Source organism: Piliocolobus tephrosceles, chromosome 21, assembly GCF_002776525.5.
Source record: "Piliocolobus tephrosceles isolate RC106 chromosome 21, ASM277652v3, whole genome shotgun sequence".
Classification (NCBI taxonomy): Eukaryota; Metazoa; Chordata; class Mammalia; order Primates; family Cercopithecidae; genus Piliocolobus; species Piliocolobus tephrosceles.
This window is the reverse complement of record NC_045454.1, coordinates 46684214-46711374: the sequence shown is the minus strand read 5'-3', so window position 1 is coordinate 46711374 and position 27161 is coordinate 46684214. Positions and strand designations below refer to the sequence as shown.

The window sequence follows — 27161 nt, the reverse complement described above, 5'->3', positions numbered from 1 at the left end:
TCCTGACCTCATGATCCGCCCGTCTCGGCCTCCCAAAGTGCTGGGATCACAGGCTTGAGCCACCGCGCCCGGCCTGAATCTGAATTTTTAACAATGACCTGATCAATGCTTGCACCACTGCCTAACAGATCAATTCCAAAGAGCAGGCGGGTGCCCTGCAGCTGCCTCCTTTCACCCAAGAGCCCTTCAAGAAATGCTCATGATGGCTGGGTGCAGTGGCTCACGCCTGTCATCCCAGCACTTTGGGAGGCCGAGGCAGGTGGATCACCTGAGGTCAGGAGTTCGAGACCGGCCTGGCCAGCATGGTGAAACCCTGTCTCTATTGAAAATACAAAAAAACGGTGGGTAATCACTCTCTTTTCCACAAGTCGGCCAAGGTTCTACATTTCAAATTCAATTGATTTGTGGCCAAGATTATAGCAATAAGAGTCACAGCAAGGAGATTAAATTTCCCTAATAAGATGAGCACAGAAACACACAATCTGTTCTGAATTGACTCAAAGATATGACATCTTCTGTTGTTCCCCTTCCTGCCAGCACTGATGCGTCATCGGCTGTGTGCTCGGGGCTTCCTTAAGGGACCGATTACTCTCATGACACAGGGACGAAGCCAGCGCTCTCCGGGACACAGTGGCCCTCACGCTCTCCTGGAGTGGAGCCCCTCCCAGCCACAGTTGGGGAGCCCAGGCCCCACCCCAGACATACCTTGGTCTGGATGACCTGTTGTGGGAAGTCGCTCATGGCATTTGTCAACCAGCCTTCCAAGCTCTTGGCAAAGTTACGGATGGCCTGTGTCAAGGTACCTGGGGGATACAGACCATGATATTACCGGGGGAAAGGCAGTGACTGGACACTGGAAATCAGCATTCAATGTAAGAGCTGGCCCAAGTGCGACGACAATCACCACCAGGAAGAACAAGCCACAGAGGCCGGGGGAACCGAGGACACTTAGACACGGGAAGAACTGGGCGTGGCCCAGCGCTGCTGGTCACCACCCACTGCCTATGCGGGTCTCACAGGGGCAGTTCTCCCCGGGGACACTGGGTGCTGTCCTGGGCTCAGGTGATCCTCCTTCCTCAGCCTCCTGGGTTGCTGGGACTATAGGCATGCAACACCACACCCAGTTAATTTTTGTTCTTTTCAGAAACAGGGTCTCACTATGTTGCCCAGGCTGGTCTCAAGCTCCTGGGTTCAAGTGATCCTTCTGCTTCAGCCTCCAGAGTAGCTAGGGCTACAGGCACACACCACCATGCCCAGCTCAATTTTTTTTTTTTTTTTTGACAGAGTCAGGCTGAGTGCAGTGGTGTGATCTCGGCTCACTGCAACTTCTGCCTCCCCGGTTAAAGCTATTCTCCTGGCTCAGCCTCCCTAGTAGCTGGGACTACAGGCATGCGCCACCATGCCCAGCTAAATCTTTGTATTTTTAGTAGAGATGGGGTTTCACCATGTTGGTCACACTGGCCTCAAACTCCTGACCTCAAATGATCCTCCCGCCTCGGCCTCCCAAAGTGCTGAGATTACAGACATGAGCAACATTGCCTGGCCCCAGCTAATTTTTTTTTTTTTTTAGAGACAGGGTCTCACTATGTTGCCCAGGCTGGTCTCAAACTCCTGGGCTCAAGCGATCTGTCTGCCTCATCCTCCCAAAGTGCAGGGGTCACTGGCATGAGCCACTGCGCCTGGCCCCTTTTGGGTTTTCTGTGAAGGCGATGGTCCAAGGTGGCTGAAGATGTACATGTAAGAAAGGACAGAGGAGGCAGGAAGAGAGGATGGAGCGGCACCAGGCGGGGCTGTGAGTCACTTACTGGGGACCGGCCTCAGCACGTCGGGGATGAGAATCTCCACTAGCGCCTGGTAGAGGATGTGGTCGCAGCTCCTCATCCACCTGAGGATGGGGTCGCATTGACACAGGGAGATGAGCTTGTCCTTGGGCAGGACGGCACCCTCGGGGTCTTCGTCACTGTGGAGGGAGGAGGGACAGGTGAGCTGTGGCCTGGCCCAGCTGGGCTCGCTCAGCCACGGGAGTGACCAGAGAGCCGGGCTGCGGGACTTCTGCCCAATGGTGGGGCTGGGGTTTTGCTCCCCGTCCCTGAGGCTCAGTGGGTCCCCTCCCTCCGTGTTGCTCACAGCGGTCCACGCTGTCCCTCCCCTGCCAGTGGTCATACTGTCATACTGCGTCTCACTGCAGCTATGGGTTGGGGTCACTTCTACTTGGGATTGCATCATGGTCACCTCTAAAATCCTCCCTATTCAAACAGTCTGACCTGGAAAAGGGGCAGATGGCAATGTGAATTTCAAGCCAGCTCTACCAAGTCTAAAAATCACAGGGACGGAGGCAGAGGGGTCTGAGCCCTCGTTCTTGGAGAGTTGATGCTTTTGTTTGTGGGTTACCTGTGGGTGTCAGCAGGGGGTTAAGACTGGGGGCGCTGTGAACCCAGCCAGGGTGTGGCAGTCACCTGGCAGGAAGAGAGGTGGGGCCGTCGCTGGAGGAGGCCTTGGAGTTCCAGAAGGAGAGCCACAGCTTCTCAATGTAGTGGAACTGCAGGTTCATCACCACATCTACAGTCGCCTAGGAATGAAGGCACCGGTGAGACAGACGGGTGCGTGCGCCCATCACGTGCACTCAGCACACGTCAAGTGAGCAGCCGTGATCCGGGCTGCAGCGGGGTGCCCTGGAATCCCAAGGGAGGCCACAGAGAGGAGAGGAGCAGGCGATGGACATGGATGTGGAGGGGCTGCTGCGCCAGAGAGGATGCTTGTGGGGACTCGGGGCTCCGTCTCCTCAGCATCACCCGGGGACGCTGGGGACCCTGGCCTGAGCGACGACGGCAGTTCCCGGGAGGAGCTGCCTGCCTGGGCTGGGGCGGTCACCTCGCAGTGCCGTCTGTACACCAGCTGCAGGGCCTTGACGTCGTGCAGTGTGACGCCGTCCTGCAGCAGGACGCTGCCCAGGTCGGGCGCTGGGAACTCGGGGAAGACGTGGGAGACATCTGGGGGAGGAACACGGGAACATCAGAAACGGGGCTCTTAGGAAACTGCGGACAACTGGAAGGCCATGGGTGGATGGGGGGCCCAGAAACAGATGTTCTGCCCCACCCCATGCAGTCAGAGAATTTGTTTATTTCTTTTGTTTTTCTTTTTTGAGACAGGGCCTTGCTCTGTTGCCCAGGCTGGAGTGCAGTGGCACGATCTCGGCTCACTGCAACCTCCTCCTCCTGGGTTCAAGCGATTCTCCTGTCTTAGCCTCTTGAGTATTTGGGATTACAGGCGTGTGCCACCATGCCTGGCTAAGTTTGAATTTTTTTGGTAGAGATGGGGTTTTGCCACGTTGGCCAAGTTGGTCTCAAACTCCCGACCTCAAGTGATCTGCCTGCTTCAGCTTCTCAAAGTGCTGGGATTATAGGCGTGAGCCACCGTGCCCGGCCCAGTCAGGGAATTTGTAAGCATCAGTTTTCTCAGGTAGAAAATGGAGAGAATATTACCACCTCCCAGGAACATTAAATATGCAGACACAGAAAGCCCTGAGCCCAAGCCCTGGCACATAGCGAGTACCCACAGAACCAGCTCAGGGCAGCACATCTCGGGGAGAAAGCCAGCCACAGTGTCCCTGCAGTGATCTCCTGAAGATGGGCCTGACCCCACCTCAATTTCTGCAGGAGACTTCACCCAGGAGGCTTCTGTTCGGGCTCAAAAAAGATCATAAACTACATGGAAGCCGCTGAGTGTGTACAGAGCCCGCCTGAATCACGGTACTGATACCAGTGAGCCTTCCTTGGCCGTCCCCTAACCCCCCGCCCTCCCTCATGGCAGGTTCTGAGTTAGGGCCTTCCTGGGGCAGAGATGGCACCACCACTAGGCCAGCTGGAGGAGAACGCTGTCCCCTGAGCAGTCCCCAGGGAGGAGGCCAAGACCGCCTCATGTTGGGGAACCGGGAGCAGCCCGAAAGCTCCAGGCAAGAAGGAAGAAAGCCCAGATGGCAGGCAAATCCTGGTGCACCCTGAGTAGAGAATATCTAGCACTCTTTCTTTTTTCTTTAATTTGAAAGACAGAGTCTCGCTCTGTCGCCCAGGTTGGAGAGCAGTGGCGTGATCACGGCTCACTGCAGCCTCGAACTTCTGGGCTCAAGTGAGCTTCCTTTCTCAGCCTCCTGAATAGGTGGGACCACAGGAGCTTGCTGCTATGCCTGGCTAATTTTTTATTTATTTATTTATTTTTTAGTATGTTGCCCAGGCTGGTCTTGAACTCCTGAGCTCAAGTGATCCTCCCGCTTTGGCCTCCCAAGGTGTTGGGGTCACGGGCATGAGCCGCCTGCCCTCTAGTGTTCTTCCTGGTGGCCATTTGATTTTATTTTCTCATTTTTCTGATGGTCACTTTATATATTAATTTTTTTTTGGCATGTGCTGATTATTCTAAAGTCTCAGGGATGTCAAAAAGAAGGTCTATCAAGAACTTTCTATTTGACCGAAAAGGTGTCTCATAAGAAAACTGTCGGAAGCGGACGTTTAGACGCCACTGGTTCTGCTGGTGTTGAAACCCAGGCGTGTGGCGAGCCGATGGGAGCCCCGCCGCGGGGCCTGTCCGGGCCTCTCACCTATGTACTGCTGGTGGTGCTGGCTCTGCGCGGCCATGGTCTGCTCTGGAGTGCTGTGCAGGCTGCCGTGGGAGCCGCTGTCCCCAAGGCTGTCCGTCTTCTGGGCTGGCCGGTACCTAGGCCGGGAACACACATGCCACCGTGAGGCCCAGCAGCCCTACTGGGGGTGGGCCCAAGGAGTGGGGGCTGGGCAGGATTCAGTCAGGCATGCGCGTGTATGGTGTCTACAAGTTGCGGTCAAATACACATAACACAAAAGTTACCATCGGAACCATTTTGAGTGCACAGCTCAGCAGCATGAAGCACATTCACGTGGCTGTGCAACCGTTACGATCGTCACTTCCAGAACTTGTTCATCTTCCCACGCTGAAGCTCTGTCCCCATGAAACACTCACTCCCCATCCCTGTCCCCAGCCCCTGGTACCCCCCACCCGACTTCCTGTCTCTGTGAATCTGACGACTCTAGGGGCCTCCTAGGAGTAGGTCATACAGGATTTGTCCTTTTGCAACTGGCTTGTCTCACTGAGCGTTGTGTCCTCAAGGTCCACCGAGTTGTAGCCTGTGTTGGAATTTCCTCCTCCTCGTTTTTTTTTTTTTTTTTTTTGAGACGGAGTCTTGGTGCAGTGGTGCCATCTCTGCTCACTGCAAGCTCCGCCTCCTGGGTTCACGCCGTTCTCCTGCCTCAGCCTCCCGAGTAGCTGGGACTATAGGCACCCACCACCACGTCCAGCTAATTTTTTTGTATTTTGAGATGGGTTTTCACCGTGTTAGCCAGGATGGTCTCGATCTCCTGACCTCGTGATTCGCCTGCCTTGGCCTCCCAAAGCGCTGGGATTACAGACGTGAGCCACAGTGCCCAGAATAGAATTTCCTCCTTTTTAAGGCTGAATAATATTCCATCATATGGATGAACCACAGTTTGTTAATGGATACTTGAGAAAATAGATATATATTTCCCCCCAACATTTCTCTCTCAGAAAAAAAAGTGAAATTCTTGGCCGGGCACAGGGGCTCACGCCTGTAATCCCAGCAATTTGGGAGACCGAGGCGGGTGGATCATCTGAGGTCAGGAGTTCGAGACCAGCCTGACCAACATGGAGAAACCCCATCTCTACTAAAAATACAAAATTAGCCGGGCATGGTGGCGCTCGCCTGTAATCCCAGTGACTCAGGAGGCTGAGGCAGGAGAATCGCTTGAACCCGGGAGGCAGAGGTTGCGGTGAGCCGAGATTGCACCACTGCACTCCAGCCTGGGCAACAAAAGTAAAAGTCGGTCTCAAAAAAAACAGGGGGGAGGGGAGGAATTCTTTGCTTGAATCACAAACATCTTATTATTGGTGCAATCTCAGAAGTTCTGAGACTTTCATTTTGAGCCAGACAGTGGTGGCAGCCTGTGCAGGCAGCGCTGAGCAACACTTGAGGAAGGCTTTCCAGGTGCTGGGCTCCTGGGAGTCCGGTGTGTGGTGGGGGGGGGGCTGGCCTGAGCCGGACCATCTCTGGGAAGCCTCCCTCCTCAAATACAAAGCGGGGCCAGGGCTACGGGGAGATGGGAGACCATGCCGGCGAGGTGTGTGTAAACCACCTGGCTCAGGGCAGGCTGTGCGCATCACACAGACACAGGCTCAGGCTGTGGCTTCCAAATGCAAATGGCATCAGCCTGTCCCCCTGAAATGTGTGTCGCTGCTCCTAAAATGACACACTGCCTGGAGCACAGGTGCACAGGTGTTTGCCAGGGCTCCAAACTGAACAGCAGCAGCGAGCTCCAGAGTCCGTGTCTGCAGACAACGAGGTACAGAAGGAATGCCGTGGACACTCTCTCCTGGAACCTCCAGCTCCTGGGAGTGGCTGTGTGGTCAGGAGTCACTGGCTGACTCAGAGCAGCTGGAATGGGTTTTTGAGATACACACGTACATGGGTGGCTCTGTGCAGAAAGCCCCGCACCAGGTGTGAAGGTGCCACATGGGGCTATTGCAATGCGGCCCCTGCTCTCAGGGTGGGCACTTGTGAAGGCACACTAGGAGGCAGCAATATTTGAATGTGCCCTAAACCAGGGGCCAGCAAACTATGGCCTGAAGGCCAATTCTGCTACTCGTTTTTATAAATAAAGTTTTATTGGCACACAGCCACGCCCATCATCTTCATGCTGCCTGTGGCTGTTTTCAGGATGCAGCCAAATTGAAGTCATGACAGAGACTGTCTGGCCTGCAAGGCTAAGATATTTGCTGTCCGGCGCTTTACAGGAAAGGTTTGCTGAGCCCTGCCTTAGAAGATGAGAAAGTTTGTGATGGTTGGAGAAGAGGATATTCCAGAAAATGACCAGGGCTTTCCAGCCACTGGATCCAAAGGTCAAGAAGTCATGACTTGAGCACATCTGCTGCTTTCTCCTGGCTTCTTGGGTTATTTGCAGAATCCTCTCTCTCTTTACTTCCTAAGTTTTACAGATTAAGGGTCTGTGATTCCAACTATAAGACACTGGGTAAGGGGGAGAACTGTGGAGATGGTAAAGCATTAGCAGTTGCCACAGACAGGGGCACGGAGGGAAAGCTGGGTAGGCAAAATGTGGAGGATTTTTAGGGCTGTGAAAGGACTCTGTGTGACACTGTGATGGGGGACACATGTCATTATAGGTTTGTCCAAAGTGTAGAATGTACAACACCAAGAGTGAGCCCTGACGTCGACTGTGGACTCTCGGGGGTGATGCTGGCTCCATGGAGGGTCATGAGTTGTAACCAATGCACCGCTGTGTGGGGGAGGCGGATGGTGGGAGAGGCGGCCGGGAGCGGTGCTGGGGGTGTAGAAGAACTCTCTGTACTTTCTACTCCATTTTGCTATGAACCTAGAATGACTCTAAAACATGAAGTCTGTTAAAAACAGCTTTAAATGGTCTAAACAAAAGTCTGAAAACAGTTAGCTGGAGGAGGTTGCATCCCAGCCTCCTGTGTCTCCTGCTAGACTCACCTCATTCTCAGCAGAGGGGGATACCTTGGCTTTCCCAGGATGCTGGAGACTAGGGAGTTATGATGAGTTCGTTTCATGTTGGAGAAACACCTCTCCCTCCGTGCTCCAGGGGAAAGCCAGCCCCGCCCAGCTCGGCCCGGGCACGCACCTGGGCTTCTGATGCATGGGCTGCTGCCGCATGGCCATGTACTGCGTGTCCTCCTGCAGCCGGTTCAGCGGAGAGTCTGGCTTCAGACGAATCCCGTAGTAATGGTACTTCGAGTTGCCCCTGGAAACCAAACATCCCAGGGTCAGCTCCCTTTGCCGACGTCCTGAACGACAAGATAGGCTGGGATTCTTCTTCTTTCTTACTTCTTGTTTTTTTTTTTTTTTCTGAGACAGAATCTCACTCTGTCGCCTAGGCTGGAGGGCAGGGGTGCCATCTGAGCTCACTGCAATCTCTGCCTCCTGGGTTTAAGAGATTCTCCTGCCTCAGCCTCCCGTGTAGCTGGGATGACAGGTGTGGGCCATAATGCCTGGCTAATTTTTGTATTTTTAGTGGAGACGGGGTTTCGCCAGGTTGCCCAGGCTGGTCTCAAACTCCTGGGCTAAAGCGATCCTCCCACCTTGGCCTCCCAAAGTGCGGGGATTACAGGCGTGAGCCACCGCGCCTGGCCTCTTCTCTCTCTTTTTTTTTTAGAGACAGGGTCTCGCTCTGTCACCCGGGCTGGAGTGTAGTGGTGCAATCACCACTCACTGTAGCCTTGACCTCCTGAGCTCAAGTGATCCTCCTGCCTCAGCCTCTGAGTAGCTGGGATTGCTGGCGTGTGCCACCACACTCGGAAGATAGGTACTCTTTTTTGGCCTTTCACTTTGGCCTCTCTGGTTCAGCATTTCCTGAACTGCGTGAGGAATGTGATGAAGGAATTCTGCACCTAATACCGTTGTCATGGAGAGTCCTCTCTCACAGGCTAGTATAATACAGGCTCGGACAAGTCCTGTACCAGGTCAGCTTTGCTGAGCTCCACATGGCCTATCTTTATTATTATTACCATTATTATTATTAACAACTCTTCCCCATCCCTTTCAGTCATCTAGTAACACATTTTGGAAAAAGGCACAGTTTGGGAACCATTACATTAGTTTATTACAGGAGAATGATGGTCAGAGGGCTTTAAACAATTGAGCTCAGAAAACAGCTCAGAGTCCTTACAGGAGAGAAGCACTAACCCACAGACATGGCTGTGGAGATACCAGCTCACAGGATGCCATTTCTGCAGAGCTGGCAACAAGGACACGCAGGAAGCACCTAGGTCCTTTCTTTTTATTTCTTTTTCTTTTATTACTATATTTTTGAGACAGAGCCTCACTCTGTTGCCCAGGCTGGAGTGCAGTAGTGCGATCTCGGCTCACTGCAACCTCCCAGGTTCAAGAAATTCTCCAGCCTCAGCCGGGCACGGTGGCTCACGCCTGCAATCCCAGCACTTTGGGAGGCCGAGGCGGGTGGATCACGAGGTCAGGAGATTGAGACCATCCTGGCTAACACGGTGAAACCCTGTCTCTACTAAAAATACAAAAAATTAGCCGGGCGTGGTGGTGGGCGCCTGTGGTCCCAGCTACTCGGGAGGCTGAGGCAGGAGAATCAGCTGAACCCAGGAGGCGGAGGCTGCAGTGAGCCGAGATGACGCCACTGCACTCCAGCCTGGGCGACAGAGCAAGACTCTGTCTCAAAAACAAAAAACCAATAAATGGTAAATCCAGCTTTGCTGGATAAACCAGAGGCTACATTTTGTTTGTCTGTTTGTTCGTTTGACACAGGGTCTTGCTCTGTTGCCCAGGTTGGAGTGCAGTGGTGCAACTGTGGCTCACCGCAGCCTCAACCTCCTGGGCTCAAGTGCTTCTCCCCTCTCAGCTTCCCAAATAGGTGAAATTACAGGTGTGCAAATAGGTGTGCACCACTATGCCTGGCTAATTTTTAATTTTTTTGTAGAGATGAGGTCTTGCTATGTTGCCCAGGCTGGTCTTGAACTCCTAGTCTCAAGTGATCCTCTTGCCTCGGCCTCCCAAACTGTTGGGATTTCAGGCGTGCACCATGACACCTGGCCCAGAGGCTGCTCTAAACAAACAAACAAACAAACAAACAAACAAATGTATTGTTTGGGAAATTTCAAAAGGAGAGAGAAAACCAGAGTGACCTCCATGTCCCATCACTGGCTTCTAAAGCCAACGCCGCGGGCTATGCCTGGCCACAGCCAAGGCTGCCACCAACTGAAAGTACCTGCAAGCACTCCAGGGGTGGCTGCAAATCAGGCCACCTGGACAGGAGGCGGAAGCCTGGCATTTTCCCAAAAGCTCCATTTCTTGGGAAAGGAAGAGGAAGGATGGGGGGCTGGGGGTCGTCTACCCACCTGGTGCCCAGCCGCCGTGTCCTCAGCCCCATAAACACAGAACGGATCAGCTTCCCGAAGGAGGCGGCATTCACCGGGTCCAGCTTGTGCTCCTGGCAGTGCCGGAGGTAGTGGTTGTAAAGAGAACTTCGGGGGAGACTCACGCCTTCCGCAGTTTCATAATTATCCAACAGCCACTGGAGCTGCGGAAAGAAACACACGCCTGCGTTTGTCAGAAGCCTGAGGAACGCTAACGTGCCAGCGTGGACTCGTTCAGAGAATTACTTGCGTTCCCTGTATTACCAAACGGGATGAGGAAATCCATCTTTTCTTTCTTTTTGAGGCAGAGTCTTGCTCTGTCACCGAGGCTGGAGTGCAGTGGCGCAGTCTCGGCTCACTGCAGCCTCTGTCTGCCGGGTTCGAGCAATTTTCCCGCCTCAGCCTCCCAAGTAGCTGGGATGACAGGCACCCAACACCACGCCTGGCTAGTTTTTGTTATTTTTAGTAGAGACGGGGTTTCACCGTGTTGCCCAGGCTGGTCTCAAACACCTGACCTCAGGTGATCGGCCTGTCTCAGCCTCCCAAGGTGCTGGGATTATAGGCGTGAGCCACCGTGCCCAGCTGGAAATCCATCTTTGTGGTCTCTGATTTGAATTCTCTAAGCACATTAATGAATAGCTCATTTTCTTTCATTTATTGATTCTTCCATGTTTAGCCTGGTTTTCCGTTTCCTGGACTTAATTTGTAAAAATCTGGGTGTGATCAAGAACTACTAGGTTCCATCTTCAGTCACTTAAATGCCCATACACACCACACAGGGTTTAAACACCAAATAGCTCCTCAACATACAGGAATGGAGAGAAATTCTGACGCTAAACAGGAAGACTGAAGAAGACTTGGGGGGCCGCACAGCCCCGGGTTCTGTAGTAAACAGGGAGCTAACATGTACTGAGAACCCTCTTGAGGGAGGTGCAAATGGAAATTCAATAAAATACACAAATGCTTATATGCACGGTTTTGTGTCCGAGTCCAAAGGCAGGACATAGCTACTTGGGAGGCGGAGGCGGGAGGATTGCTTGAGCCCAGGAGGTCGAGGCTGCGGTGAGCTAAGGTCACGCCACTGTACTCCAGCCTGGGCGACAGAGCAAGACTTTGTCTCTTTCAAAAAACAAAACAAAAAGGTGGGCTACATGAGTCTACAGCCAAGGACTGTGCCTCGAGAGGGTAACATCCAGTTAGAAGGGCAAGAACTGTCCACATGGAGAGCTCAGCCCCCACACCGGGCTTCGACGCAAAGGTGTCCCACCCACCAACTGATGTCATGAGCCAAGTGCCTTGAAGGCTGCGGCTTAATTCTGGTTTCCACCTCTCCCTCTGTTACCGTCTGTGCCCTGATTCAGAGAGGTTTGCTATGTGAATACAAAAGGCTGCACTGGCGCCTGCCATTTGGAGAAACACAGGAACTCCGCGCATAGAAGCGAGGCCCGAGTCCAGATCCCACGTCAAGGGTGTCGGGGGAAACCGGCTGTCCCTGCCTGGTCGGCTGCTTTGTCTAGGCGGAGCCCTGCTTCCAGAGCTTTGAAGGGCTCCTGTTGTCTGGGCCCTTCAGAGTGGGCAGTGCTGGGTCCTCAGCCCTCCCCCAACGGGCATGTTGGGTTCCTGCACAGCCCTTGTCCTGGGAAGCTCTTGTCCCTGTGCCCCACACACCCCACAAGACACAAAGCAGGCCTGTCCCCTGGGAAATATCTGTCCGCTCGCCACAGCACCCTCCCCCACACCGTCACGTTTGCCGTCTGTTTGCCCCCGCTCCCCCACACTCAGCATTGCAAGCTGGGGAGGAAGTAAGCGTGCATCTCCTTTTTATTATTTATTTATTTATTGAAATGGAGTCTTACTCTGTCACCCAGGCTGGAGTGCACTGGCGCAATCTTGGCTCACTGCAACCTCCACCTTCCGGCTTCAAGCGATTCTCCTGCCTCAGCCTCCCGAGTAGCTGGCATTATAAACATGAGCCGCCACGCCTGGCTTATGTTTTTTGTATTTTTAGTAGAGATGAGATTTTGCCATGTTGGCCTCAAATTCCTGACCTCAGATGGTCCACCTGTCTTGGCCTCCCAAAGTGCTGGGATTACAGGCGTGAGCCACTACACCCGGCCTTCATCTCCTTTTTATGAAAGAGTGCTATGGGGTGGTTCTGACCAGCCCTGCACCAACGACCAGCACCTCGGGACCCCTTTATCTCATCTAAGACCCACCTGATCCAGTGTGTCCTGGCCCCTCCTGCCCTAACAGGGGCTGACCCAGAGTCACAGTGGAGTGAGGACCTGCCCTGGGTTCTGGAATGTTTCACAGGATGACAAACAGGTCAAAGGTTGAGGTGAAGGGGTGTGTGGGGCCTGAGCGTGGCGGTCTCGTAAGCCGAATCACAGGTGCGCTGTGGGGCTGAGTCCATTTTAGAAAGGGGGAGGGTGGCTGGAGTTCAGGGTAGAGATTGGGACCAGATGTGTTACCCTGGAACCAAAGAGCTGAGGACAAAACCTCCAGAGGGGTGGGAAGAGTCACCTGGCAGGGGCACTGCCCATGCGGGTGTTGAGGATGAAGGGGAGCAAAGCCTAAGTCTTGAAGTGCAGGTCCAACCTCACGTGCTGCCTCTGGGGCAAGCCAGGAGGGCTTCAGACCTCCTGACCACAAGCTCCCTCCAGCTCTGCTCCTGCAGGTAAGTCCTGTGGCCAAACATCCCTCCTGACCAAGGGTACAGGGGTGGTTCCTGCCGCAACCCCTGAGCTTGGATTCCGGCTTCCTGGCAGCCCCTGAATCACTCAAGTAGCCTATCACCTCCTCCGCGGCACCAGGGGCCCCTCGCCCTCTTGCTACCACAAAGTCTGCCTCCTGCCACCTGCAGGGCCCTGTGGGAAGTGCAGTGTCCGCCCCGGCCATGAGTGCAGGTGATGGATTAGCGGTTGCCAATTTAATCTGTCCAGCGTCGGGTGCCATGTGCTTGGCTGTGCCCATCACCACAGGGAGGGACCCCTGCCCTCTTGTCCTTTGAATAAGGGAGAATTAAAACAAAGGACCCTGAGAAGGGCCCCGGAGTGGAGACTTCATCTCTTCCTCACTTGCCTCTTTGGGAAAAGGACATCAGAGTTTTCACTTTCCATCAAGTCATTCACACCCTTCATCTTCCAACTTTCTGGACTGGACTTTTCCCGATACAATGGAGGCAGTGTTACTTTTTTCCTTTTTTCTCCTCCAAAGTCCGGCTCTGGCAGAGTGCTTGGACACTTAAGAGTCTTCCTCGTATTTAATGCTATGAATACTATGAACCACAACCTTGGTGCTGAAGTTAGCGTATGAGTGTATATATATGTACATACTTTTTTTTTAAGAGACAGGGATACATATACATTTTTAGAGACAGGGTCTTGCCCTGTCACCCCAGGCTGGAGCGCAGTGGTGCAATCATAGCTCACTGCAGCCTCCAATTCCCAGGCTCAAGTAATCCCCCTGCCTCAGCTTCCTGAAGTGTTGGGATGACAGTCAGGAGCCGCAGTGTGGGCCCTGAAGCTTTTCTTCACAGTGCCTTCACTGTCCGGATTTGTCATGTGTGCTTGTCGCCTGTTCCCCTGAGCGCGTTCCTCCTGAGGGAGGAGATGGAGCCAGGTGTGCACATTTGCCTGTTCCCTGGAGCATGTTCTTCCTGAGGGAGGAGATGGAGCCAGGTGTGCACATTCGCCTGTTCCCCGAGCGCGTTCCTCCTGAGGGTGGAGAAGGAGCCAGCTTTGCACATTCGCCTGTTCCCCGGAGCATGTTCTTCCTGAGGGTGGAGATGGAGCCAGCTTTGCCCATGTGGGCATCTGCAGAACCCTGGAGATGTCTCAAGCCTGGCAGCAGAGAAAGACTGTCCGAGGAGGTAGGTGGGGAGCAAACAGAGGGTGTCTGGGTGAAGAAGCCAGAGGCTTCCCTTGGTCATTCTGAGGCTGGGGCCACAGATGCCACTTCTTAGATTGTCCTCCACGGGCAGCAGGAGCCAGGGCCAGTGGCCCCACAGCTCAAGGAGACAAATGATGATGCAGATTTTCAGGCTAAAAGTGTGAGGCCAGATTTTGTGGGCGGTGAGTTGGAAGGAGCACTGGACTAGGGGTCCTGAGAGGTTAGAGTCTAAGACTCCATCCACCAGGAGGACATACTGGCTCACACATAAAGTTTTGGAACAGATGATCCTTCTGCTGTTTATCCCCGACCCCCCATGCTATTTAAGAGTAGAATCCTTTGCTTGAGTAATTATGTTGACATTGACACTAAAAGGATGCATAGTTGTCTTGACAACACGTCCTTCTTGCTCAACATCAAGAAGCCACAGAGAAGACTGATGTGGCTGGAAGAGTCAGGTCCATTTCCTCCCCCTTCTGCATCGGTGAACTTCCCAGAGGGGAACTGGGTTAGAACTGAAGTGTGATGGGCTTGCAGACTCTGTTCAGGGTCTACGCCTCACCAGCAGGCTGGGAGCCACCAGCACAGGGCCTTCCCATCCCTCAGGGCCGGAACCCACACCTGGCGGCGCGTCACACCGGGGTGAGTGTCACAGGTCGGTTCCGTGAAACCGACCACAAGGGCCCGGCTGCTCCAACCACACTTCACCCACCTCCCCTGCTCTTGAGGGCTCAGGTCCCTTCATGCCAGGAAAGGCCGCAGCTGGACAGAGTCACCTTTCCGGTTTGGGCATGTTCTGCAGTCTGCTTTGTCTGCTGATATTTGCGCTTTTTCTGTGTCAATATCAAACACAAATAAGCAGAATGCTTTCCAAGGAAATGTACAATGTATCCAAATTTGCCGCAATCTGTCGGGATGGCACACTTTTGATGAAATGGATCAAATCCTTCCTTTTAAGGAATAAAAATCCCGAAATGCCAGTGCCTCCCTCTCCCTGGGCCCCCAACAAAGGCCTGTGGTTCTGGGCTCTTTGCAGGCACAGCCCCTGTGGACAGATATCCTCACCTGCAGGTGGGAAGGCAGGGATCATGCCCACCTACCCAGCCCCCTTTATCTCCTAAGATACTTGTTTCTATTCCTGGGAGCAAATTTGCCTGACACTGGGTCCTGGTGGTGAGTCAGAGTCTTGCCGGGCCATACACTAGCTGCTTGGGCAGCTATTCCGACCGTCCATGTGTATCTGTGTTGACATAATCCGACTTGGAACACCCACCTTTTCACCTGTCCCACCAATATTTACGAGAGCTGACTCTATGCCACTACTTGTTCTAGGTGTGGGGATGCAACGGCGAATAAAAGACAAAAACCCCTGCCCTCTGGGAGTGTCCATTCTTGTCTAGCAGAGACCCACAATAAAGAAGGCAAATGAACCGCATGAGGGCCGGTGCTGAGTGTTACGAGAGAAACTCACCTGGGAAAGGGGACGGGGGTCGCCGCCACAGAGGGACTGGAGGGACGACGCAATAGTACATTGAGGTGGGGTGGCATGTCAGGTAGGGCTCACTGAGAAAGCGCCTGCTGAGTGAAGACTCGAAGGAGGTGACAGGGAGCCTGGGGAACACAGCTTCAGGCAGAGGGCCCCACAGTGCAAAGGCCCTGGGGCAGGTCCAAGCATGGTGCATTGGAGAAGGCCCATGTGGCTGGAGCAGAGTGAGGAGTGGGAGACAGCCGGTCCTGCTGGGCCCTGTGAGCCATTTTGACAACACTGGGTTCTACTTGGAGGGCCAAGGGGAGCCCTGGAGGCTTCCGAGCAGAGCAGTGCGGTGATCTGACCTGGGTTTCAGCAGGCTCACTCTGGCGGCTGCTGCGAGAAGGGTATAGAGGCTGGGTAGGGATGGGTGCCGACGGCTGGCTAGGAGGTGGCCAAAAGAATCCACAGGGACAGTGGCAGCTGGGGAAGTAGTAGAGGTGGAGGAGGTGGGGGGTTCCATCTGGTTCTGGATCTTTCTTGAAGGTGAGGTTGAAGAGCATCTGGGGGTGGGCAAGAGAGGAACAGGGAGGCGAGGATGCAGTGGGGTTGGGGGCTGAGCGCCTGGAAGATCGGCTGCCCCCGCCTGAGATGGGACCGTGGGTGGGAGGCACGGGGGCTGTGGGAGGCACAGGGGTTGTTGAGGGTGGAGGCCATGCGCTGAGCTAAAATGCTAATCCAAGGCAGGCAGGAATACTGAGGGAAAACAGCGGCACTTCTGGACAGAGGCCCCTTCTGAGGAGCTGCCGGCTCTAGCAACCCCACCGTGGCCTGCAGGACAGCACAGCCATGGCGCCAGGCTACACAGGTCACCAGCTGAAGGCTAAATGACCTTTGACAATGTGTGTTTCTTGATTTCAAAGGAAGAAGTCACATAACCCTAATTCGACTCTTCCACACCCAGCTGTCTCCCGCAGGCTGTGTGAGTGATGCGTTTATTTTAGTAGACAGCGCCATCTCGTGGTGACAGAGACTCGGTGAACCTGCTGCGGGGTCCGGGTCGGCTGGTAGCCTGAAGGCAGCCCAGTGCCCCCTGGGGGCTGAGGCCGCCTCTTCTGCTCAGGGTGGCGGCCTGCCACACCCAGTCGGGTGAAGACATATTTCATCCCCAGCCCCAGCTCCGTCCCCTTCCCTCTGGAAGGGCTAATCCCCATTTTCACGGCACCATATCCTGCTCTTTCCCAGTTTGGACACTGCTGGGGGCCTCCTCCTCCCTGGGGGTTTCCACGCCAGGCTGACCATCAGCTGACTGGAAGGTTCTTCCAACGTGCAGACCTCCAGGCCCTGCAGACGGCCTGGGTCCAAGCCCCTAGAGGGGAGGCCTGGGAGGCTCCTGTGGACCAGGCTCCCGGCATCTGAATACCCCCTGCTCCTGAGACAGAGCAGAGGAGGGAACCAGCTCCGTGGAACGCGTGACCAGCTCCACTCAGAAATGTCTATGGGTGGGCTCCCTGGGTGGGTTTTCCCACCTTCTGCCCTCGAATGCTAAGCTCCCTGGAGTGACTTTTTCCTCCTTCTTCACTCTCTATGTTCGGCACTGACCTGGCCAGAACCCTGCACATGGTAGACAGCCGGCTGACGTCACCAGTTGGCAGCAGGCAAGAGGCACACAGGCCCTGCCACTGGGGGACCCTCCCTGGGGCTGTCCGAGAAGAGAGGTCTGGGAGGCCACTCAGTCCCAGCCACAGGCAGCCCCGGGGACAGCCGTTGAGAGGGTGCGTCGCCCCGTCCACCAGCAGATCTAAGCAAGATCTAGGTTTGTTCTACTCGTGCGTGTGGTGCACTCTTTAGAAAGATCTTATTTTACTTCCTTGGTTTCAACTCACCAAGCCCCAAATCTTACTGATCACAGCTCAGGATGGAAGGAAACAACTCAACAGCGAATCATCAGTGAGAAAAAGAAACGTGAGATTTTACCTGCTGGAAAAGTCAGCTCGGGAATGAATGTGAATGTGTGGGGAAGCGACCTGAGAAAGTCTGCCTTTTGGATGAAGTGTTAGAAAGCAGGAAGGATCCCAGCAGCCAGAGACAAGCGGTTCATGCATTTTCCCATAGACATTTTTTCTTTTTTTGAGACAGAGTCTCGCTATGTCTCCCAGGCTGGAGTGCAGTGGTGTAATCTCAGCTCACTGCAACCTCCACCTCCCGGGTTCAAGCTATCCTCCTTTCTCAGCCTCCGGAGTAGCTGGGACTATAGGCATGTGCCACCTCGCCTGGCTAATATTTGTATTTTTGGTGGAGACGGGGTTTCGCCACGTTGATCAGGCTGGTCTTGAACTCCTGACCTCAAGTGGTCCGCCCGCCTTGGCCTCCCAAAGTGCTGGGATCACAGGCGTGAGCCACCGCGCCCAGCCCATTTTCTCACAGACATTTTAACTCTCCTGTGGACACGCCGACTGCCCAGGCTCTGCACCCCCATCCTGCCTAGATCACGCAGCCCTCTTGCCCAGGGCTGAGACCCTGGGCCCGCATGAGTTTGTGTTCAGGTTGAAGATGGCCTGATCCTTGCTGAATGGGGAATGTCTTTCTGCTCACTTTCCCGTATGTACCTGCTTGGAGTTTAAGACCCGGGGCTGGGGAGATCCTCTTTCCAAGCACGTGGGGAAGACTCCCTTCTCCCTGAGTTCATCTACAGGAGGACGTCATCGAGCAGCGACACAGGACGGGATGACCATGTCCTACGGGAGGACGTCATCTAGCAGTGACACACGACGGGGTGACCGTGTCCTACGCAGCCTGGAGGGGGCGGGGCACTGAGCAGGCGTCCAGCCTGTCTAGCAGCGACACAGGACAGGATGACCATGTCCTAGGCAGCCTGGAGGGGGCGGGGCACTGAGCAGGCATCCGGCCTGGTGTTTGTTTTGTTTTGTCTTTTTTGCTTCAAGACAATCGGCAGAAGGAGATATTTCTGCCATTTCTTCTAGTGACCAGCCCCCTGAGGCGGAGGGCAGAGGGCTCGCCAGGGGCTGTGGTGAGCAGGTGACCACACCTGTGCCTAACCCAGAAGCCCAGGTTTCCGGACTGTCCTATGTCACTTTCCACCCCCAGAATCACTCACTGCCTTTTGAGTAACGCCTCATTTTACACATTGGCCAGCACAGAAGTCAGGATGGGATCATAGCGAGGACGGGACTCGGGATGGGGTCAGAGCGAGGACGGGACTCGGGATGGGGTCACGGCGAGGACGGGACTCGGGATGGGGTCACAGCGAGGACGGGACTCGGGATGGGATCAGAGTGGGGACTGGGGTCCACTGAAGGGAACTTCTTCTCTGATGTCTGAATTCTCAAGAGAACGTCAGATCCTAATTGAAGTGCTGGAGAGCAATGGCTAGAAGGACATTCTGACTTCAATGGCTCGTCCCAGGTTTAAGATGCCAAACACATGTCCAGCTATGTGCAAAGCTGAATCGAGAGAGTCTGGGGAGAAGTGAAAGCGATGAGTGTGAGGGGGCCAGAGCTTTCCTTCTCTATTGTTCCTGGAAATAAAGGCGGAGCCGGCCACATCCCCCAGTCCCACCCTGCTACGTCCTCTGCAGAGCTGAGATGCCCCCAACCTCCCGTCATGGGGCCTGTGATCAGAGACAAGGGGAGGAGAAAAATCCTAGACACTAAAATCTGTACGAATTAGCTGCTTTATGCTTTTCTCAAATTACTGTTTCTTTCCCAGAGAGAACTCCAGGAAAATTAGCGAAGAGTCTAAGGCATTCCCGACCCTCTGTCGTGTTCTCTCTTTGTTGTTGCTATTGCTGATGCTTGCATTGTTTATATTTTTCATATACAGCTATACTGCTTATCACCTGCCAGGTATTGTTGAAAGTATTTTACGTACATTAAATAATTTACTCCCTATGACAGCCCGAGGAGGTAGGTGTTGTTATTATCTACCTTTTACAAATAAAGAATCTGTTTTGATTTCTCCTTCATTGCTGAAGGGTATTTTTTGCTGGATGTAGGATGCTAGATTGGCTTCCCCCCAACCACCTTTCACAAAGGGCACTTTAAAGGGGTCATTTTATTGTCTTTGTTCTTTTTTTTTTTTTAAGACGGAGTCTCACTCTATCGCCCAGGCTGGAGTGCAGTGGCGCAATCTCACCATACTGCAAACTCTGCCTCCCGGGTTCACACCATTCTCCTGCCTCAGCCTCCCAAGTAGCTGGGACTACAAGTGTCTGCCACCTCGCCCAGCTAACTTTTTTTGTATTTTCAGTAGAGACGGGGTTTCACCGTGTTGGCCAGGATGGTCTTGATCTCCTGACCTCGTGATCCACCTGCCTCGGCTTCCCAAAGCGCTGGGATTACAGGCATGAGCCACCACACCCAGCACTTTTTTTTTTTTTTGAGATGGAGTCTCACTCTGTCCCCCAGGCTGGAGTGCAGTGGTGCAATCTTAGCTCACTGCAACCTCCGCCTCCTGGGTTCAAGCAATTCTCCTGCCTCAGCCTCCCAAGTAGCCGGGATTATAGGCACCCACCATCATGCCCAGCTAATTTTTGTATTTTTGGTGGAGACGGGGTTTCGCCACGTTGATCAGGCTGGTCTCGAACTTCTGACCTCAAGTTATCCACCCGCCTCTGCTTCCTAAAGTGCTGGAATTACAGGTGTGAGCCACCGCGCCCGGTTGCCTTTGTTTGTTTTAAAAATGTCTATGCAGGTTACAAGCAGAGCAGGGACAGGTTGCCAGGTCAGACACACACTTACATGGCTGTTGAGTAAACCGCTTTTGTGTGATGTGATTCCTTCGCTTTTTTGGAGGTTTTCAATCGCCATTTCAAGCTAAAGAAAATGTGTGCAGAAACAAAACAAAACAAAATGAAAAAAAAAAAAAAAGGAAATCAGATGGTTAGCATCAGCCAAGATTTGTTTTTATTAATATCCAAATAATGATTCGAGCTCCTACAAAATAAAAAGGAGGCTCCACACAGGCAGGGCGGTGGGGGTGAGTTAAATTGTGCGTGAAAGCTGAGGCAGGGAGTATTGCTTCGCACACGTAGATAAGCCCGAGAGCCTGTCTGACAGAAGCAGCAGCAATCATGTGGTAAAAACCTGCTACTGAATTTTAACCCGGCACATGTGTGTGCACATCATAACGTTAACATGCAGCTGCTGCATCCATTCCAGTGTCCACCAAGCCAGCATCATAGTCACCTGCTCCTCTCCCCACGCCACATCGATGGGGAACCAGAACGAAAGCAAGGACAGATGGTAGCCTTGACTCCCCAGCCAGGCTGTCTTGTTGCAAAGCCCAGGGTCTCCCTGCTGCTGGAGGCTTTGGGAAAATACCAATGAGGCCAAAGACTCAGACCCTGCCACCAGGAGGCCATAGGATCCAGGGCCACTGGACACTGTCTGGCGAATTATTTATCTAGTGGGAGCTGTGCAAAGAAGGTTTTTGGAAAAGAGAAAAGAGTTTTGGAAGAAAAAGTTGGGGAGCTAACGGTAGAACTTCCTGGAGGAAGGATTCCTGAGTTGGATCCTGAAGGACCTGATGGAGGTGGGGAGGGAGGTGGGTGGCAGGTCCATGCAAAGGAGGAGGCACCCAGCTGTGCGTGGCCGCCAAGGCATTCCCACGCATTTGGTCTGTCCTAGACTTGCACACGGAAAACGGCGATGTAGAATCTGCTGCAGCCCACCCCGACGACCAGAGGACTGAAGTGGAAGGAAATGAACCTGAAGTATATGCGTCCTTTCCTAAAACACCCAGGGAGGCCAAAGACTTGACACTTCTGCAAAGAGCAGGTTGAGTGTATATTTCAGAGAGCAGGCTCGCGGAGCTGAGTTCAAGAGCGAGAGGCTAACTGCTTCTCCCACGGCCTCTGACCACTGTGGTTCTGCCTCCTCTCACTAGCGACCCTTGCTTCAAGCCAAGGAGGACGTCAGGGTCACCTTTAAGAAGTGCAGAAGGTACAGTGGAGGACCAGGGGAAAGTAGGATGGTGAGGCCTCCCCCACCCATCAGCCTCAGGGCGCAGGCGATGAGAAGGCAGTCGCCACCTCTATGATAGAAAGAAAAAAGACACATGCCACCCTCATGTCTTGGGGCCATTCTGATTTGTAGCTTGGGCAGGCAGATGAGTACTGCCCGGTGGCACCTTCCCTGTGGGACACCGCTGACCTATGGGTGCTGGGAGAGCAGAGTGCATGACCTCTGGACGTCTGCCCTAATCTCAGGGGGCCTTGTCCAGGGCCCAGCAGACTGGGAAGGAGAAGAAAACACTGTCTCTCCAACATAGTGGGACTCAATCATTTGGTCTATTAAAAAATACACTATTACAAAATTTTGAGATTTCGCTGCCTCCCCTGAAAAACAGCTTTTTTTTTTTTTTTTTTTTCCCCCTTGAGACAGACTCTTGCTCTGTTTCCCAGGCTGGAGTGCAATGATGTGATCTCGGCTCACTGCCACCTCTGCCTCCCAGGCTCAAGTGATTCTCATGCCTCAGCTTCCCAAGCAGCTGGGGTTACAGGCGTGTGCCACCACACCCAGCTAATTTTTGTATTTTTTGGCAGACATGGGGTTTCTCTATGTTGGCCAAGCTGGTCTTGAACTCCTGGCCTCAACTGAACCGCCCGCCTCGGCCTCCCAAAGTTCTGAGATTACAGGTATGAGCTACCACACACCGCCTGCTTTTGTTTTTAAAAGTTAAATCTATTATTTCCCTTATTAGAAATCAAAATAGATAATTTGTTAAAAGATATATTAATTCATTAAAAAATAATAAACCCATTATAGGTTAACACTTAAAGAATAGGTACACTTTCCAAATTAAAAAAAAAAAACTCAAAATGAGAAGAGCGGAATGATTCTACATCTTCACAAATCTGTAGAGTGTGTGACTTACAGAAGACAGCTCTGCACATCTGCTTCTGGATCTCCATCTATTATTGTATACTGTTTTAGTTGAAGTACCTTGAAAAAACTTGGCCTTACACAGATATATACTTGGAAAAGGAGCACTGTTTTAATAGCCTTTTCAGATAATTGTGGATATTTTTACTTGATACTATAGCAACACTTGACAACTGGTAATTTCTTAAAGGTTAGCTGCAATGTGGAATCTGAAACCATATCAACGAGCTTTTCATACTCAGTAACATTAAAATCCATTAATCTTGAGCTGACATCCATGACAATGACAGAGTAAGGAACTCCAAAACCCATCCCTTCACAAAAGCAGTGAAAAAATGGGCAAACATCGTCAGAATCAACTTTATCAGAACTCTGGAAATGAATTAAAAGATTATGGCAAACAGGTGAAACCTTAATCAAGAAAAAAAAAAGATGAAACTTGGCATTTAAGGAAATCTCCATCAAATCACTAGTTGACCACTAAGTTAACCGAATAGAGATTTTGGCCGGGTGTGGGGGCTCACACCTGTAATCCCAGCACTTCGGGAGGCTGAGGCACATGGATTGCTTGAGGCCGGGAGTTCAAGACCAGCCTGGCTAACATGGTGAAATTCTGTCTCTACTAAAAAATATGAAGAAAAATTAGGTGGGTGTGGTGGCACACGCTTGTAATCCCAGCTACTGGGGAGGCTGAGGCAGGAGGAGCGCTTGAACCCAGGAAGTGGACACTGCAGTGAGCCAAGATCACACCACTGCACTCCAGCCTGGGCAACAAAGTGAGACTGTCTAAAAAAAAAAAAAGCAGAGTTTACAAAATTAGTTCAGACAGGTCATGAAACAAACAATCAACAACACCTATAAGCAGCAACAGCAAACCGTGGGGAGAACAGAAGAATCCGATATTCAGAGTCACCATGTTATACTATTCAAAATATCCACTTTTCCACAAAAATTATGAGGCATGCAAGAGAACAAGAAAGTATGGCCCATATGTAGAAATAAATGGACTTATGAAACAAACAGTTTAAATCAACTATATAAAATATACTTAAAGAGTTAAAGGAAATCATGTACAAAGCACTATAAAAAACCATGACAGGCGGGTTGCGGTGGCTCACACCTGTAATCCCAGCACTTCGGGAGGGTGAGTTGGGTGGATCACTTGAAGTCAGGAGTTCAGGGACTAGCCCGGCCAACATGGTGAAACCCTGTCTCTACTAAAAATACAAAAATTAGCTAGGCATGGTGTTAGGCATCTGTAATTCCAGCTACTTGAAAGGCTGAGGCCTGAGAATTGCTTGAGCCCAGGAGGCAGGGTTTGTAGTGAGCTGAGATCACACCACTGCACTCCAACCTGGGTGACAGAGTGAGATTCCATATCAAAACAGAAACAGAAACAAAAACGAAACAACAACAACAAAAAACACATGAGAGTGATGTTTCACCAGTAGAGAATATCAACAAGAAGACAGAAATTGTAAAAAGGAACCAAATAAAATTTCTGGAGTTTAAAGTATAACAGCTGGAATAAAAAATTCAACAGCAGATTTGAGCAGGCAGAAGAAAGAATCAGGGAACTTGAAGATAGGTCAATTGAGATTACCCAGTCTGAGGAGTGGAAAGAAAAAAGAAGAAAAATGAGTTGAGCCTAAGAAACTTGTGGGACACCACCAAGCTTACCAACAAACACATAATAGGAGTCCCAGAAGGAGAGGAGAGGGAGAAAGTGGTAAAGTGTATTTGAATAAGTAATGGCTGAAAACTTCCCACATTTGATGAAAGACATGAATCTACATACTCGAAAACCTCAACAAACTTTAAGTGGTATAAATGCAAAGAAATCCACACCAAAGACACATTATAATTGAACTGTTGAAAGGCAAAGACAAAGAGAGAATCCTAGAAGCAGTAAGAGAGAAGTGGCAGCACAAACAGAATCCAGAATATGGGTAATGGCTGATTTCTCAACAGAAACCATGGAGGCCAGAGGGCAGTGAAATGACTTACTCAAAGTGCCAAAAAGTGGAAAAACCCAGAAGTCAATGAGCAGATGAATGGATAAACAAAATGTGGTCCATCCATACAATGGAATAGTATTTAGCCACAAAAAAATAAGGTTCTGACACATGCTACAACATGGATGAGCCTCATACAAAAGACTATATATTGTAAAATTCCTTTTACATAAAATATGTAGAATTGGCAAATCCCTAGAGACAGAAAGCAGATTAGGGGCTGTCAGGAGATGGAGGAAGGGACAATGGAGAGTGGCTTCTAATGGGGATGGGGTTTCCTTTCAGGGTGATGACAATGTTCTGGAACTAGATAATGGTGGGATTGTACGACACTGTGAATGTGTTAAACGCCACTGAATTGTCCACTTTAAAATGGTGAATTTTATGTTACATACATTCTACCTCAATAAAAAATATACCTACAACTAATTTCAAAAAGTAATTTTAGTCTCCCTTGAAACTTGAATGAGTATTTCACTAATGGGTATGGTTTTGTAACATCATATATTGGTCACTTGGAAAATATGAGGTTACTGAGTTTGCAGATCTTCCAAACATTGCCACATTTCATTAAATAGTGTGAAAAAATCACATTCATTACTATCACCACCAACCTCATCAGAAAAGTCATCAACTTTTGGGAAGTTGTCAGGTTCCTGGTTGGCAGACACAACTCCAAAATTTTCATTTCTTTGTTTGAAAACTTGAATTTTATCATTGGGCAACAAAAATGTGCCAGCTGTTTTTCTTAATATGTCAGGCTTTGTTCATTTTTAAAAACATGTCTGCCAAATACCTGAGTCTGAGTAATCATAGTCTGTCATTCTGTCAAGCAGAAATAGAGTTTTAGGAAAACAATGGCTAGTTCTGCCCACACATCAATCAAGCACACACAGGTTTTTCTGGGAGGTGGTCATTGTACTCTGGTGGACTTCCCATCTCATCACAGACACAATACTAAAGAGATGTGTGCTCAAGAGTTGAAATTTAATAAAATTAGTATCTTTTACTGCTTCATCAAAGACATTCTTAAATGAAACTAGTATTTCCCTCCTTTCTCCCCCATCCCCTCCTTTTTTTTTGAGATGGAGTCTCACTGTGTTGCCCAGGCTGGAGTGCAGTGGTACGATCTTGGCTCACTGCAACCTTCACCATCCAGATTCAAGCGATTCTCCTGCCTCAGCCTCCTAGGCACCTGGGATTACAGGTGCCCGCCACCATGCTCAGATCATTTTTGTATCTTCAGTAGAAGTGGGATTTCACCATGTTGGCCAGGCTGGTCTTGAGCTCCCGACCTCAAGTGATCCACCCACCTTGACCTCCCAAAGTGCTGGGGCTACAGGTGTGAGCCACTATACCCAGCCTCTTTCTCTCTTCTCTTAAAAACATTTTTTAGAATGTGAGCATGTGGTGGTGAAAAACACAGTGACTTCTAGGACAGTTTGATGCCTCTGCGTTCTTTTTTAAAAAGAGGTGGGGTCTCTCTCTGCTGCCCTGGCTGGAGTGCAGTGGCATGATCACAGCTCATTTCCTGGAGCTATAAGTGGCCACGCTGTGGGGAGGGAGAGGAGATCATTCCCAAAAACCCAAATGTGGAGACACAAGACAGAGAAGGACACTCCTAAACCTGCTGTAGTTAATTCACCCTCTGTTCTAAAACAGAACCTAGACATATTACCATAGAAGGAGCTAATTAAAGTTAAAATGCTGACAACCCTTTGGGGTCTTTATAAAGAATGCAGATTGTTTTTATTTTATTATTATTATTATTATTATTTTTTGAGATGGACCCTTACTCTGTCGCCAGGCTGGAGTGCAGTGGCACGATCTTGGCTCACTATGACCTCTGCCTTCTGGGTTCAAATGATTCCCCTGCCTCAGCCTTCTGGGTAGCTGGGACTACAGGTGCATGCCACCATGCCCAGCTAATTTTTTTTGTATTTTAGTAGAGATGGGGTTTCATCAGGTTGGCCAGGATGGTCTCCATCTCCTAACCTCATGATCTACCCACCTCGCCCTCCCAAAGTGCTGGATTACAGGCGTAAGCCACTGTGCCTGGCCCAAGAATGCAGATTGTTTGTTTGTTTTTGAAAAAACTCTCGCTCTGTCCCCCAGGCTGCAGTGCAGTGGTGCGATCTCAGCTCACTGCAAGCTCTGCCTCCCGGGTTCATACCATTCTCCTGCCTCAGCCTCCTGAGTAGCTGGGACTACAGGCGCCCGCCACCACACCCAGCTAATTTTTTGTATTTTTAGTAGAGACGGGGTTTCACCATGTTAGCCAGAGATGGTCTCCATTTCCTGACCTCGTGATCCGCCCACCTCAGCCTCCCAAAGTGCTGGGATGACCGGTGTGAGCCACCATGCCCAGCAGGACTGATTCTTATAGAGCCACTGCACACTCTTAACTTCAACACTCTTAATTAATCCACAGACTTTATAGAGTATGATCCATTTTCTCACTAATGTCCTTCCTCTGGACCAGGACCCAGTCTGGAATCACATACTGTGATCATTTTGCATACGGTGCCATAAACGAAAATACGAAAATAAGACACGGGTCAACACCCAGGAGATCCATCGGTAGCTAATCGATCATTAGACCAATAATCCATTTGTCCGTGGTTGTCTTAACACCTTATCAAGTGAGGTTATGTCACTTCAGACAAAGAAGGATGACTTCTCTGGTAAATCAACTGAAATGCTTCAGAATAAGGGAAAAATCGTGCTTTTTAGTATGACAGTCTTTAATCTTGTCACTACAGGCAAATCAGAGACTAAAACTTCAAACATATCTTTCAAAGGGGTACTTGTAAGTGTAAGCCTGGGTACTTTTCCCACCTTTGCAAAAAAAAAAAAAAACAACCTTATAAAACCAGCTTCAAAAGTGATATTATCACACACTTGCCACGACCCACAGAATGCACACCA

At 51.2% G+C, this 27161-nt stretch overlaps 1 protein-coding gene across 6 annotated transcripts in view; it reads right to left on the bottom strand.

Moving 5' to 3' along the window:
* The window catches only part of RFX2 (regulatory factor X2), a 120159-nt gene that overhangs the window by 9897 nt on the left and 83101 nt on the right, over window positions 1-27161 (bottom strand). For 3 of the 6 annotated variants that reach the window (XM_023186739.2, XM_023186740.2, XM_023186737.2), the window contains 8 exons: window positions 20074-20148; window positions 9937-10118; window positions 7698-7817; window positions 4592-4707; window positions 2872-2990; window positions 2457-2569; window positions 1806-1960; window positions 706-803 (listed from right to left, as the gene is read on the bottom strand). In XM_023186739.2, coding sequence (XP_023042507.2) covers window positions 706-803; window positions 1806-1960; window positions 2457-2569; window positions 2872-2990; window positions 4592-4707; window positions 7698-7817; window positions 9937-10118; window positions 20074-20148 — 978 coding nt within the window. Of the gene's footprint in view, window positions 1-705; window positions 804-1805; window positions 1961-2456; window positions 2570-2871; window positions 2991-4591; window positions 4708-7697; window positions 7818-9936; window positions 10139-15316; window positions 17486-20073; window positions 20149-27161 lie in introns of those variants that run through there. The other 3 variants (XM_023186741.2, XM_031934861.1, XM_023186742.2) reach the window with 2 other exon arrangements.